The 12,626-nt window shown below is 48.2% G+C and overlaps 4 protein-coding genes across 4 annotated transcripts; 3 read left to right on the top strand and 1 right to left on the bottom strand.

The window, feature by feature from the left end:
- Positions 1 to 93: 93 nt before the first annotated feature.
- EDB91DRAFT_1261028 (glycosyltransferase family 4 protein) lies at positions 94 to 2,778 on the top strand (the record flags this gene model as incomplete). The annotated part of the gene is made up of 9 exons (XM_041324411.1): positions 94 to 213; positions 272 to 517; positions 571 to 1,083; positions 1,203 to 1,255; positions 1,335 to 1,359; positions 1,400 to 1,535; positions 1,591 to 1,843; positions 1,896 to 2,275; positions 2,327 to 2,778. 9 exons carry the CDS (start codon positions 94 to 96, stop codon positions 2,776 to 2,778), a joined length of 2,178 nt encoding a protein of 725 aa, XP_041184317.1.
- Positions 2,779 to 2,951: 173 nt separating this feature from the next.
- Positions 2,952 to 4,208, top strand: EDB91DRAFT_18411 (uncharacterized protein). The gene is made up of 3 exons (XM_041326353.1): positions 2,952 to 3,232; positions 3,294 to 3,506; positions 3,569 to 4,208. Exons 1-3 carry the CDS (start codon positions 3,125 to 3,127, stop codon positions 4,073 to 4,075), a joined length of 828 nt encoding a protein of 275 aa, XP_041184316.1. The 5' UTR covers positions 2,952 to 3,124; the 3' UTR covers positions 4,076 to 4,208.
- On the top strand, positions 4,209 to 8,561 carry EDB91DRAFT_18481 (DNA polymerase phi-domain-containing protein). Its single transcript, XM_041326357.1, has 13 exons — positions 4,209 to 4,623; positions 4,673 to 5,212; positions 5,270 to 5,432; positions 5,480 to 5,664; positions 5,717 to 5,919; positions 5,967 to 6,141; positions 6,196 to 6,307; positions 6,353 to 6,534; positions 6,584 to 6,700; positions 6,755 to 6,982; positions 7,040 to 7,361; positions 7,412 to 7,968; positions 8,049 to 8,561. Exons 1-13 carry the CDS (start codon positions 4,342 to 4,344, stop codon positions 8,463 to 8,465), a joined length of 3,483 nt encoding a protein of 1,160 aa, XP_041184315.1. The 5' UTR covers positions 4,209 to 4,341; the 3' UTR covers positions 8,466 to 8,561.
- Positions 8,558 to 12,560, bottom strand: EDB91DRAFT_1241539 (muts domain V-domain-containing protein; the record flags this gene model as incomplete). Its single annotated transcript, XM_041322089.1, has 17 exons — positions 8,558 to 8,935; positions 8,989 to 9,679; positions 9,725 to 9,789; positions 9,837 to 9,892; positions 9,943 to 9,988; positions 10,041 to 10,283; positions 10,330 to 10,462; positions 10,700 to 10,874; positions 10,934 to 11,061; positions 11,130 to 11,221; positions 11,271 to 11,296; positions 11,346 to 11,512; positions 11,565 to 11,690; positions 11,752 to 11,819; positions 11,891 to 11,977; positions 12,029 to 12,495; positions 12,539 to 12,560. The coding sequence occupies 17 exons, from the start codon at positions 12,558 to 12,560 to the stop codon at positions 8,558 to 8,560; spliced, it is 2,970 nt and encodes a 989-aa protein (XP_041184314.1).
- Positions 12,561 to 12,626: the final 66 nt, after the last annotated feature.

The following is a 12,626-nucleotide window of genomic DNA, read 5'->3' as shown; positions in this document are numbered from 1 at the left end:
AGATTAGTATCTACCCCACTACCAGCGCCAATTTGATTTCGATTTCACTTAAATACCACGCTGTCTTTTTTACTGGTCCCAACATTGGTTAACATGTCTCCTCCTGCCAGCGTTGACTTTGAATCCAAAGGCTCCAGTCATGTCAAGCGTAGGCTGTCCAGCATTGGCCATGCAGGTAAAAAGCCTGTTGTCCATGCTTACTCCTCCCTTGCTGTAAGTTTGAGGATAACCTTATCAATGCATCATGCCGGTGCTGACTGCGTATCATAAGCCCATGTGGGCAGGTATTGCTGGCGCTGTCGTGAATGGTGGACAAGGTTTTGAGATCGCAATTTCCGTACACGACTCCGTCTACAACACAGATTTCGCATCGGCCATCATGCCTTACACTCCCAACGACCCCACCAAGTCCGCATCTGAGATTGCGAACCACGTTATTCAGACCATCAAGAAGTTCTCTCAGGAGCACTTGTGCAAGTTCCTTGGCGCTGGTGTTACTCTCGGTCTTTTGAAAGAGGCGAGGATCCACTCTGTCTCATTTACCAACATTGGGCTTACATATTTGTCTAGTGTCCCAACCTCTGCACTCTTTTATGGCTCGAGACTGATATCGTCCCAATCGTCTTCAATATCAAGTCCTTCCACACTGATTCATTGACACGTCCCAACGTCAAGCACCGCATCTCCTCAACCACCGGCTCATATGTTCCCTCCGGTTCTGAGACCCCCACAGTCTATGTTGATCCGTCCCCACTTTTGGACCAGGACAACAACCTCCAGTCGGGTGTTGCCACCAAGCTTCCCATCCCGCGTACCCTTGATGAGCAAGCGGATTCTGCCGCCCGAAAATGCATCATGTATTTCGGCCCTAACAATAACCCTCGTCTAACCATCGGTCCCCGTAATCAAGTTACCGTGGACGCAGCCGGCAAGATCCACCTGATCGATGATCTCGAAGTGTACAGAAAATCTGTTGGACCAGGTACTTGGAATGCCGTCAACAAACTTGCGGACGAATTGCGGGAGAAAAAGGTCAAGATCGGTTTCTTCTCTTCCACACCTCAAGGGGGTGAGTGGCTTATCGTCGATTGACATATCCCGGAACTCAACCACGTGGTTTTTTCTGACGCTTGTAGGTGGAGTTGCTTTGGTGCGTGCTTTAAGCGGGCTCCCCGTTATAGTTCTACTCACACCCATGACAGATGCGACATGCTCTTGTCAGATTCCTTACTGCTCTGGATGTTGATGTTGCATGGTATGTAACTTCGTCCCAATCTCCGCACTTTTTGTACTTTTCTCGTGCCTGGATGCTGATATACGGTGACGACTGCTAGGTACGTGCCGAACCCATCACCGAGCGTATTCCGCACTACGAAAAACAACCACAACATCCTGCAAGGCTGTCGCTGCTCCAGACCTTCGCCTCACCCAGGAGGCGAAAGATCAGTTCGATGCATGGATCCTGAAAAATGGACTTAGATGGACTGCAGAGGGCGGGCCCCTGGCCCCTGGTGGCGTTGACATTGCTTTCATTGGTGAGTTCATAGTTCTCATCCTCAGGTATCGGCCACTCATCGCTGTGCCCTTCAGACGACCCTCAGATGCCTGGTCTTATTCCGCTCATCAAAAAAGTCAGACCCGAGTTACCTATCGTATACCGATCGCACATCGAGATCCGCAGCGATCTTGTGCATGCAAAAGGTTCTCCTCAGGAGGGAGTCTGGAAATACCTCTGGAACAATATCCAGTTGGCAGATCTCTTCATCAGTCATCCAGTCAACAAGTTCGTCCCTAGCGATGTCCCTGTCGAGAAGCTGGCATTGTTGGGTGCCGCCACTGACTGGTGAGCCTCGTTCAAGTTTACTGCTTCATCCGTTGATGTGTTTGGTTGCAAGGCTCGATGGGTTGAACAAGGACCTCCACCCTTGGGATAGCCAGTTCTACATGGGCGAATTCCGAGCCCTCTGTGCGAAGGAGAAGATGACCGAGCTCAAGTGGCCTCAGCGGGACTACGTTGTCCAAGTTGCCCGCTTCGACCCGGCGAAGGGTATTCCAAATGTCATCGACTCTTACGCTCGCTTCCGCGCCATGCTCAAGGAGTCCGGAAGGGTTACCGAAGAGGAGGTGCCCCAGCTACTGATTTGTGGCCACGGTGCTGTCGATGACCCTGATGCCAGCATCATCTACGACCAAGTCATGAACCTCGTCAACTCGCCTGACTACCAGGTGTACCAGAAGGACATTGTCGTGATGAGATTGCCCCCGAGCGACCAACGTGAGTGACGTGTGTTCGAAGCCGTGAGGAACTAATTTTAATCCTGGACAGTTCTCAACGCCCTGATGGCTAACGCCAAGATTGCCCTTCAGCTTTCCCTTCGTGAGGGCTTTGAAGTCAAAGTTTCCGAAGCCGTGCATGCAGGTATACCTATCGTGGCTTGTCGCACAGGTGGTATTCCTCTTCAGATCGTGCATGGCAAGTCGGGCTACCTCACAGAGGTCGGCGATAACAATCAAGTTGCCAAGTACCTCTTCAACTTGTATACCGACGAGAAGTTGTACCAGGAGATGAGCGAGTACGCACGCACACACGTCTCTGATGAAGTAAGCACTGTCGGAAACGCCGCTGCTTGGTTGTACCTCGCCGTAATGTACAATCGCGGTGTGAAGATCCAGCCTCATGGTGCTTGGCTCAACGACATGTTGAGAGAGGAGACTGGGGAACCTTACGTCGAGGGCGAGCCTAGACTTCCTCGTGGCGGGTTGAACATCCAAGGTTAAGGACATTCGATCATTTGCTTGCTTTACGAAATTGTACCTTTAAAGACATCCTGTAGTTCTAGACTAGTACTATTAGTAGATGTACGTGCCATATCTCACAAACTGTTACCCTTTGTCACGGTAGTTGCTGCAATTTGTGCAAAACTCTCTTCTCGGAACTCGTACTTAGTAGCTCCGAGTCGGCGACTCTGAGAAAAGTGGCAATCTTCAAACTAATAATCCTGTTTTGCTTCTTGACAAATGCTAGCCCTGATTCTCTGAAGGTGGATTGCGTTGATAGTGGTCAAGTTCTGTCTCATACACGAACATTTTCTTCGCCGCGGTCGCTTACCAGAACAACCCGAAGATGATGGAAGTCGACACACACTCGCCATCCCCAAGGATGACGCGTACCTTCAATTATTCACTGAAGAGGCCCCGCTCTCCTGCGTCTCCGAGCCAGGAACGCCAGCCGGTAGGTAACCTCAACAGCTCGCGAGATACAACAGCTGATAACTGGCTTGCTTTGCGAATAGAAACGTTCAGCACTTGCTTTACAGGATGCGTGTCCGAGTCGACGACCACCTTCCAGTGTCCTTTCTACCAACCAAACCGCAGACAATCGCCATCAGCCAAGCCCAGATGATTGGGTGAGGCAAGCCAGCGACCTCACTATTGGAACCCCACTTAGTCTCGATCCTCTTCCTTCGCCTAGTGGCGATGGTGGTCAGGTACAGGATGAGAACATGGTAAGTGGCGTTTGAACCCGTATTGCGTTTCTCCAATCATCCGATAGCTAACTATGTCCCAGGCTCTCGACCTAGATGAACCTCCAAAGTCTTGCCCCGCGGTGCTTGCGTTTTCATCACCAGAGCTACAACAGTTATTCAGGGCACGCCCTCCAACTACACAACTGGACGCATCACAAGCGTACATCAGTCCTCCTCAGCACCTATCTCAGCCACCCGTAACATTCGGGTCTTCGCCTTCAATCATTACGGGACCGGCAGGTGCACAACCGTTAATACCAAGCATAAACTTGGCGCATCAGCAACAGCATCCTTCGGTATATGGGCAACCTGGTACATCACCATATGGATCATCAAACCAGCAGGAATTACATTCGGGACCAACTCAAAACCATGACTTTGTCCAGTCTACATCATCTGGAATGTCATTTCCACCGCCTCCTCCGACCAGCCAATATCCAGGACTAATTTCATCCTCAGGGAGAAAGCAGCGCTTTACGATGGGACCACGTGCAGATTGCCTGAAATGCAGAATGGGCGTAAAGGGACACTGGATGCACTTTGACTAGACATTGGAATAATAACCTTGCTTAATTTTAGAGCTATAATATTTAACTCACACTGATTTGTGCATTTCATTCTACACATTGGTCAAGCTGAGCACTTATGTACAGGATCCCGGACTCTCAGACACTACTTATGAAGGGGCCCAGGCATCATAGACTGTTTTACTTTGTTTGCCGAAGCCATTGGTTTTAAACATGTCACAACAACCTAATCTGTATCTTTAGTTTGTTAGTTTTTGGAAATTTTGGAATGGAATCCCTGTACGACGATGGTTACTACTCTTTCCTTATTCTGGAATTTGTCCTCAGCATCAAAAAAAGAACGTATCACTGCAACAGTCAAGCTTGTTAGTTCCCTTGAGAAGTTTCAAGGACAACACACTCCCAAGGTTTCGCCAGGCTCCGAGGATGATGAAGAAAACGTCGGTCCAACGGACGGCCTGGATGTCTTGAATGCGCATGATGTAGCGTACTCTATACGGCGGCTTATAAGAGGACTTGCGAGTCCTCGGGAGAGTAGTCGGCTCGGCTTCAGCGTTGCACTCACCGAGGTATGAGCATCCTTCCCCGAGAACTAGATTGCAAGTTTACGTTTATCAGTTACTCTCTCGACTCGACACTGTCACATCCGCTCAAGTTATCTCAATCATTGTTGATGGATCGAAGATTCAGGGGTCTATGACTGGTCAAGAAGAACGCGATATCTTGTTCGCTCGCCTCTTTGGATTTGCCACTGTCATTCACTCTGGGCTCCTTGTACGGCAGACCCCGCTCTCGACATCTCCTTCATCTGCCACAAATTCATCAAGTCTTGAAAGTTACAAAGAGCTCGTCGATCATCTTCTTACTCTTGGCGAGAAAAAGTCCTGGCTGCGAGAAAGTGCTTGGTGGTCCATTGGGCAGGCTATTAACGCTGTTATAGAATCATCCGTTTCTTGGAAAGAGGAAGCTCTAGCCTCTACGCTCGAAGTTGTATACCAGCGTGACAAAGATCTCTGGACACCAGAAACGGTCGCCATAACGTTAAAATTACAGCCTGTAATGCTCAAGCATGACTGGAACAGTACTGTATCGCCGACATTCAAAGATGCGGACATTTTATCCCCCGCCAACTTTTCGACCCTTGGGCGCATATTGAAGGTTTGAATTTACATGCCTACCGTAAGATGGAAATATTGATATTTCTCGTCGACTTAGGAAACCTCTGGCGAGGATGAGTGGCAACAAACTAGTACGGGGACATGGAAAGCGCAATTGCATTATGTGTGGGATGTCATTTTTGACAGTTTGCTCCCTGAGAGCGACCCAGGACGTCGCCGGAACGCGTTATTTCAGGAATTCTTCCGAGTAGTAGTTGACGGTATGTTTCTATCACAGCTTCTTGAATTTCAATCGATGCCTATGCAGAGACATTGTTCGGGGCGTCATCTTCTCCTGAACGGAAGTTCTGGGGGTTCCTCGTCTTCAAGAAAGCGTTGCGCCGTGTGGACGGCACCGATCTCCCTATGCTTTTCACCAGAAATTTCATGCGGTCTTGGATTAATCATCTTTCTCACAAAGACCGTCACCTTCACAAAATTTCCCTGGATGTGGTGCGGTGGTTCTCGTCTTCTACTCATTCTCGCATTACTAATTTCACGTTAGGTCAAAGATATTCAAAACTTCGTCCAACAGAATCCTGAGCTTGGTTACACACTAATTCTGCAGCTAACCGGGATCCATGGGAGCCATCAGTTTGATAAACTGACCAAAACGAAGACCGTAGAATCAATATTGTCGAGGATGGACGGCGACGGCATTATGAAGTACATCCAAAGTTTACTCGAACAAATGGATGGGTCTGACAAGTATGTGCAATTACATACTCCCCAGGCTTCTCATAACAAAAGTACAGCGACACCGCCACAGAAGAAGCCAAGAAGATTTGGATCGGGGACCAGTTTGTAGCCCTTGTTCGCAATGGTGCCATCCCAAAACGTGAGGATTGGATTCAGCTCGTCCTGAATTGGTTCGCTGTGCAAGGGCTATACGTGGTCAAGAGAAAGTCTACCAAGGGGCTCCTTGCTGCGGTATGTAGGGTTGACTTTCCTACATTTGACACAATTAGGGTTGACATCCCGCAGCTCCGTGTCACCCCCTTCAGTCCCGCCTCCGAGGATTTCCGGCGGACTTGTCGCAGTAAACTCCTTGGTTGTCTCGCTGATTTGACACCACCACCCACCGCATCACAAAAAGGTTTGGCAATAGCAATTCCTGATGATTCTGACTCAATGAGATTAGGCGACAAGGCACCAAAGGAGGGGACCATTAAGGTTGATGACGAATCCTGGATATCGAAAATTTTCACTGTAGTCAATCATCTAGACAATGACAGCAAGCACGTCACGTCACTCTCGGAACCAGGTCAGGAGGAGCAACTGCTACTTCAACAGACTTATAAAACGATGGATAATCTTCGGCAGGTTCGTCGCTCCCAACTTACGTTTTGTTATATTCATTGCACAAAACCAGGTTGATGGTGAGATGAGAGAGGCAGCTAGAGGAGTAGAATTTCTCCTGTCAGCCTTTCTGCTCCATCATCGCTGCGCCAACTTGGATGATGATGAATTTGATGCAGGGGTACTTGAGGCAAGTGTTGCTTCCGCATTGCGAAGTATTTTCCTGATAGTTAGGATGGTTCAGACTTGCCTTGCTGTTGCCGCAACCATGTTTTCTACAGACAAGTCCAAAAAACGCAGAAAATCGCACACCACTTCCCAACCAGAGTCTCCCAAACCGATAGACATGCTAGTTGATGTGCTCATCGGTTTCCTTGAAAAGTCCACGTCTTACCTGCGTGCAGTGGCCAATAAGACCTTCTCATGTATCGCTAGCGCAGCAACAGAAACTACAATAGATCTTATCGTTGCCGTCAGTAATCACTGCTTGCTTGCTGATGGCGCATCATTTGACTTTGTTTCTGAACAGCAATTGGAGCGCCGAGACCCAGCCGATCTGGTCGCTGGTGAAGAAGACGAGACAGAGAGCGCCACAAGTGAAGGCGACGATGAGGATGTTGAATCCTCCGACAAAGAAAACGAGTCCGAATTCGATGACAGTGACGAAGCTGCTCTCGCACTACGGATGAAAATTGAGGATGCACTCAAAGCAAATGGCGTCGAGGCTGCCATTGGTGATACCGATGAGGAATCTGAGGAAGAACTGGTAGATGACGAGCAAATGATGGCCATTGATGAACACCTCGCAGAAGTCTTTCGCTCTAGATCTGGTGATACTAAGCAAAACAAAGGTATGGCAAATCATCATGATCGACGGTCGCATAGGCTTAGAATCCCACAGATGTCAATGCACAGCGAGAAGCTACTCACTTCAAGAATAGAGTCTTGGACTTGGTTGAAATTTTCACGAGGAAGATGCCACAGAGTCCTCATAACCTGCGTCTTGTGGTGCCGTTGATCGAACTTGCTACTAAGAGCGGCAAAGACGAGCGCCAGCTGTCTGACAAAGCTCGTGGCATTCTCAACAACAGGCTCGCAAAGTTAAAGGATCCACTCCAGGAAGTGGATCAAGAATATGCAGAGACTATACTGGATGAGCTGCATATCAGGGCTCGGAAGGCGCACTCGTCGGATACGCTCGCAACTCTCAGTCACTGCAGTCTTTTCATTTGCAGGGTGTTAACGAACATCGGCTACGAGAAAACTGTTCTTCGGCTATACAGGGAGTCGATAGTCGACTTCATGACGCGCAAGGCTTCCTCGTTGAACATGACGTTTTTCAAAGACTTCATCACTCGTTATCCGGCATTAGGGTGGTGCCTCCGGGACAGCATATTGGATATTTCTTTAAAAGCTATCAATGCATATAGGAAATGCCAGGCGTTCCAACTGCTCAATGTAATTCTTACTCTATCGACCTCGACGGTGGGAGCGTTCCTCCATTGTTATTGCACTCAAAATAGACTGACAAATAATAGGGTGACCCACAAGATGTCTTATCTTTCATTCTAAAACTTCACACAAGTGTTCTCCAGTTTATCGATTCAGCATGCGACGACCAAGTCTCTCTCTCGGCCGCGCAAATCAAAGACCTTTTCAAATTAGTCATACTTGGCGTTCGTCAGGCAAGCAAAGTCGATAGCAGTAATCAAAACGCGTGGGACTCGGGGGCTTGGTGCACCCTGCACGGACGGCTCGTCGCTTCGAAGCGGTTCGGTTCGTCGATAGCTGTTCTCAAGCTGTGCTCTCAAGTGGAATCGGCCTTACAAGGTCGAAATGGCAGACAATGCAATTCGATAGCACCGAAAAGGAAGGCCGAGGAAGTAGAGGCTGAAGGTGCCTCATCTGATACTAAGCGGAAGAAAAAGAAGAGTGTATCAACTAGTCGATCGTAAATTGCTGCACTGTAGCTCGAAGTTCTTCCAGTCCCCCTGCATCTTGCGTCGAAAGTGCGCGAGCGATTGCACCCATAAGTTTGCGTGTCCTGTCAAAGTGTTGAGCTGGAAAAAGGTAGATGAAAAGAATGTAGCGACCTGGAGCGTCGTGTGCGCTGTTCAGTGACAGTCCTGCAAAGCTCGGAGCGCTCTGATGCAATATGAAGAATGTCGTCGGGAAGACCTGCAAGGCGACCACACTCGACGCCAAATGACTCCAAAGCAACGCCAGGGGTGAGTTGATACAAAAACGTTACGTCCCGAGTTCCATTTACTCGGGTTTCCGTTGTGTAGCTCATATGCAAATTTTGCACCTCCTCAGGGAATTTTCTTTCCAACTCTGTGGCCACTAGCGGATAATGTGTGATGAACAATGTCTTGCACTTCACGCGTTCCACTAGATGATGAAGGACAGCGTCTGCAATGGCCATCTGCATGAATGCTGTCATACGAAAATCTAGTGGAATGACAAATTTGAACGCACCCCATCGGCAGTGGATGTACCCCTTCCTAGTTCATCGAGAATTACCAGGCTTTTGTGAGTTGCCTTCTGCAGTATGTCGCTCGTCTGTGCCATCTCTACCATGAAAGTTGACCGTCCGCGAGCAAGTTCATCAGACGCTTCATGAACATCGAAATTAGTGACAACGACAAACCAGAAAATATTCGTCATACCTCCCATCCTGCTCAAAACCCCATCCAACAGGCCAAGCCTAACAGCTTTGGCAGGTACATAGGAACCAATTTGAGCCATAATTGCGATGAGAGCAACCATGCGCACAGCAGAACTTTTGCCACCCATGTTGGGTCCCGTAATGACGCTACTCCTGGGATAATCACCTCCTATGTATAAGGTATTTGGCACAAAGGGATCCGTTCGCAATGCCTCAATCATAGGATGCCGTCCTTCTACGATTTCCAGGAAATCTTCTTCGATGAACTCTGGTCGAACATAACCTTGTTGGTGGGCCACATGCGCCAGACTCAGTAGACAATCCGCCATAGCTAACTTATTGACCACATCCCGCATTACGGAATATTGGTCTAAAGCAATAGAACTGAGGAATGATGCAAAAGCCTTGTTAGCTTCCGCATTAAGAGCTTCTTTATACCGAGATAGTTCATCAATGAACTTCTTGATCTCTGGGGTGTGATAACGCCGCAGGAACTTGGTTCTGTTGGCCGTAAGTGTAGAACGTCTTGCCCACCAAGATACTTACGCAGATACCACCACCCAATTGGTGGGCACCGTCCGATCTTCCGATTTCTTGATTTCAACCAAGTACTGTATTGAACGCTTAGTACAACGTCTTTGCATTTACATTAACCCACCTCAATGCCCGCTATAGTCGTCCACGTGAGGGACGGTCTTCCGAGCAGTCTACGGACTGAACATTCAAGTTAGGTAACGTTCTCACTTATAGAGAAAAACTTTTACTGGACTTCAACTCTTCATCAAGTTCTGACTTCACAGTTTCGATTAGCTTGAGATCTAGGGGTCAGCAGCATATGAGAGAGGGTGATGAATATGCAGACCAACTTATACTCGTCCAAGGCAGGAAACTGCTCTGGATCTGTCCACATGTCGTCTTTCCTGCCACTATTGGCCTTCTTGATGTTGATTGTAGCCAATAAGGCTTCTATCGGTTCTCTTATTTCCGGGAGAGAAGAAAATATGTCATTCAAGAGCTTTGAATCGAACTCCTCTGAATGTTCCGGGAATGCACCTGCAACACTGCCGAAAGCCGAAAGAATCGATGCGAGTTCTTGACATGTACACTGAAGCACAATTATAACAAATATCCTTGAAATATGAGTCTCCTACCTTCCCGTACTGGATGCGGCACAGACCCTTGGCAAGGTCAGGGAGTCTTTTCAGGACACGGCAAAGTTCCACTAGCTGTGGCGACTTGCTCGACTTGATTTCCTCCACAGCATCTATTCTCTGGTTCAGGATACTGGTAAAATAACGGTAAACGTTGCAATTGCGATGACCGGGAAGTACTTACAGCTTATTTGTCAACGGCTTCCCAATCCAATTCTTTAAAAGCCGCGCCCCAAATTTCGTAGGATGTGTGATCCAAAATCGATATCAATGTGCCTTGGGTGGTGAGATCAGTCTGGTTCTGGTATATTTCACTGCGGTCGTAAGCAGGGATGTTCATTGATATGGGAGAAGATTGATGCATACGAACAGGTTTGCGATGGTATTGCCGTTGAGAAGCATATGACTCCTTTCAGTGAACCTTGTGAAAAACTTCACACCTAAAAATGCATCTGCGATGTTGAACGACGAGAGGTATTTGATGGAGTGTGCTAAAGATATGGCAACTAGTTGTGGAAGGCCAGCGACAATAGCCAAAATTTTGTCTGAAAACAACCTTTTGAGTGTCCGTCTCACAGGATGCAAATGCAACATTATATCTGACCTGGGCTAAGCTCTTCCGCGCTGGCAGTAACTTTAGTCGTGTAGAAGTTTGTGATGAAATCAAAAGCTTCTGAGCCGCTCAGCGCAGAGTCGAAATGTTCCGTCCTTATTCGTTGGTCGTGAGAAACGCTGGAGATCGTGATCAGAACGTTGTCAGAACAAGCTCTCCATCCTGAGGAATGAGGCTCAATGCGTACTTCGCAAAATGCGCCAAAACCTTTTGAGTCATCTTGCTAAGACCTTCACCGGGAATCAGTAATTCTGCAGGCCTTGTGTGGACGAGTCTCGTCTAATATAGCTATACGACAGTGTTTAGATTATGACTGTGTTGGACCTACCTCGAGCTCGACGCGCATGACCGTGTCTAGGTATTTTGTTTTCAGTAATCCAGGCGGTTACTCGCTTGTCCGTACCATGAAATTCGTCCCAAATAACGTCACCAGTACTTGGCGAAATCGCAATCATGCCAATGCTAACTTCACCTTCAGTAGAGTCGGGTTTATCAATCTCTACAAGACACAAAAGAGGTGGTGCAGAGTATTTATCGAGGTCATCGACAGAACCAACCTCGTCGACATAGCTAGACGTTAAATAAGTTAATCGACTCAGTATGAAGCAAGGTCGATCCTTACGTTGCCGCTGTGTACAATTGAGTAAGCTTGCGCTCGAAAAGAGCATTCTTGTTCTCGCCCGCTTTCTTGAGGGCGGCAGTTTCTGTTTGCTCGATGACACCGACTTTGTGACCTTTGGAGAGGAGCCTAACTCAGATTAGAGTGAATTCAGAACAATTAGGGTTGAGACTTACTTCCTCATATGTACCTCTTTCCTATGGACGGGAATAGAGGCAGTGAGAAGGTTCCGATTCGTATAAGCAACGATTCCAAGCTCTGCGCTGGCAGTCTACGATGCTTGTGTTTGGCAACCCGCGAAGGACTCAATGTCCACGAGGCTCACTTACTTTCGCACTTTCTTCGTGAAAATAAAACTTGTAACCCTTCTCGATCATTAGGATTGTCCCAGGATTGTCTTTGATGAATGACAAAACCTGCATTAACAATGTAAACAAGAGGATCAAGGGTATGCAGTAGCAGCCCACCTGAACCTCGTAGGGTGTATAAGTCTCCCCACTAGGCCCAACCTCTGCAGCTGCTTTCGTCTTCCTAACCATGGGCTTGGCACGCGATTTCCCGCGTCCCTTGGAAGTTTTGAGAGAGAACATTGCTCGGAGTTCAGTAAACGCAGGGTCTGAATCGTTTCCGTCCTGAGAACTATCATCGTCCACGCTCGAGTTCTCTTCGCCATCAGCGTGCCCCGATTGTCGCCCTGTTCCGAGAAGAATACGCTCCAACTCTACTCTTGAGCGTGTTTTATGTTCCTGTACGCTCGCAGTGCTAGCATGGTCCTCTCTGGAGGAGTTGTCAAAGCGCCATTGACTTGTAGAGAACTCGGAATGTTTCGACTTCAGTTTCTTTATCGGGGGCTGCCTATCGACGTCAGAATCATCTATAGTCAAGTCTATGGGAGAGTCCGAGGAAACAAGGTGCACGCTTCTTCGTTGCAGGGCTTTGGACGAAAAATGAAGATATCTGGGGTTGAGTGGACCTACTGGCAGACTGTCTTTCCCGCATCCTGGTCGCGCAGTTAACGAAAGTGAGAGTAAGTAAGAGCGCGTCACGCTGGTGGAAGTGTTATTA

Source organism: Suillus paluster (genome assembly GCF_016628075.1).
Source record: "Suillus paluster strain FC165 chromosome Unknown EDB91scaffold_1, whole genome shotgun sequence".
NCBI classification, from domain to species: Eukaryota; Fungi; Basidiomycota; class Agaricomycetes; order Boletales; family Suillaceae; genus Suillus; species Suillus paluster.
Note: the sequence above shows the minus strand (reverse complement) of the source record. Positions and strands in the feature narration are given on the sequence as shown.

Coding starts and splice junctions, on each gene's coding strand:
- EDB91DRAFT_18411 (XM_041326353.1), top strand. CDS start 3,125: ATGATGGAAGTCGACACACACTCGCCATCCCCAAGGATGACGCGTACC. Junction 3,233..3,293: donor CGAGCCAGGAACGCCAGCCG/GTAGGTAACCTC, acceptor CTTTGCGAATAG/AAACGTTCAGCACTTGCTTT. Junction 3,507..3,568: donor AGGTACAGGATGAGAACATG/GTAAGTGGCGTT, acceptor ACTATGTCCCAG/GCTCTCGACCTAGATGAACC.
- EDB91DRAFT_18481 (XM_041326357.1), top strand. CDS start 4,342: ATGGTTACTACTCTTTCCTTATTCTGGAATTTGTCCTCAGCATCAAAA. Junction 5,433..5,479: donor CTTCCGAGTAGTAGTTGACG/GTATGTTTCTAT, acceptor ATGCCTATGCAG/AGACATTGTTCGGGGCGTCA. Junction 6,535..6,583: donor CGATGGATAATCTTCGGCAG/GTTCGTCGCTCC, acceptor GCACAAAACCAG/GTTGATGGTGAGATGAGAGA.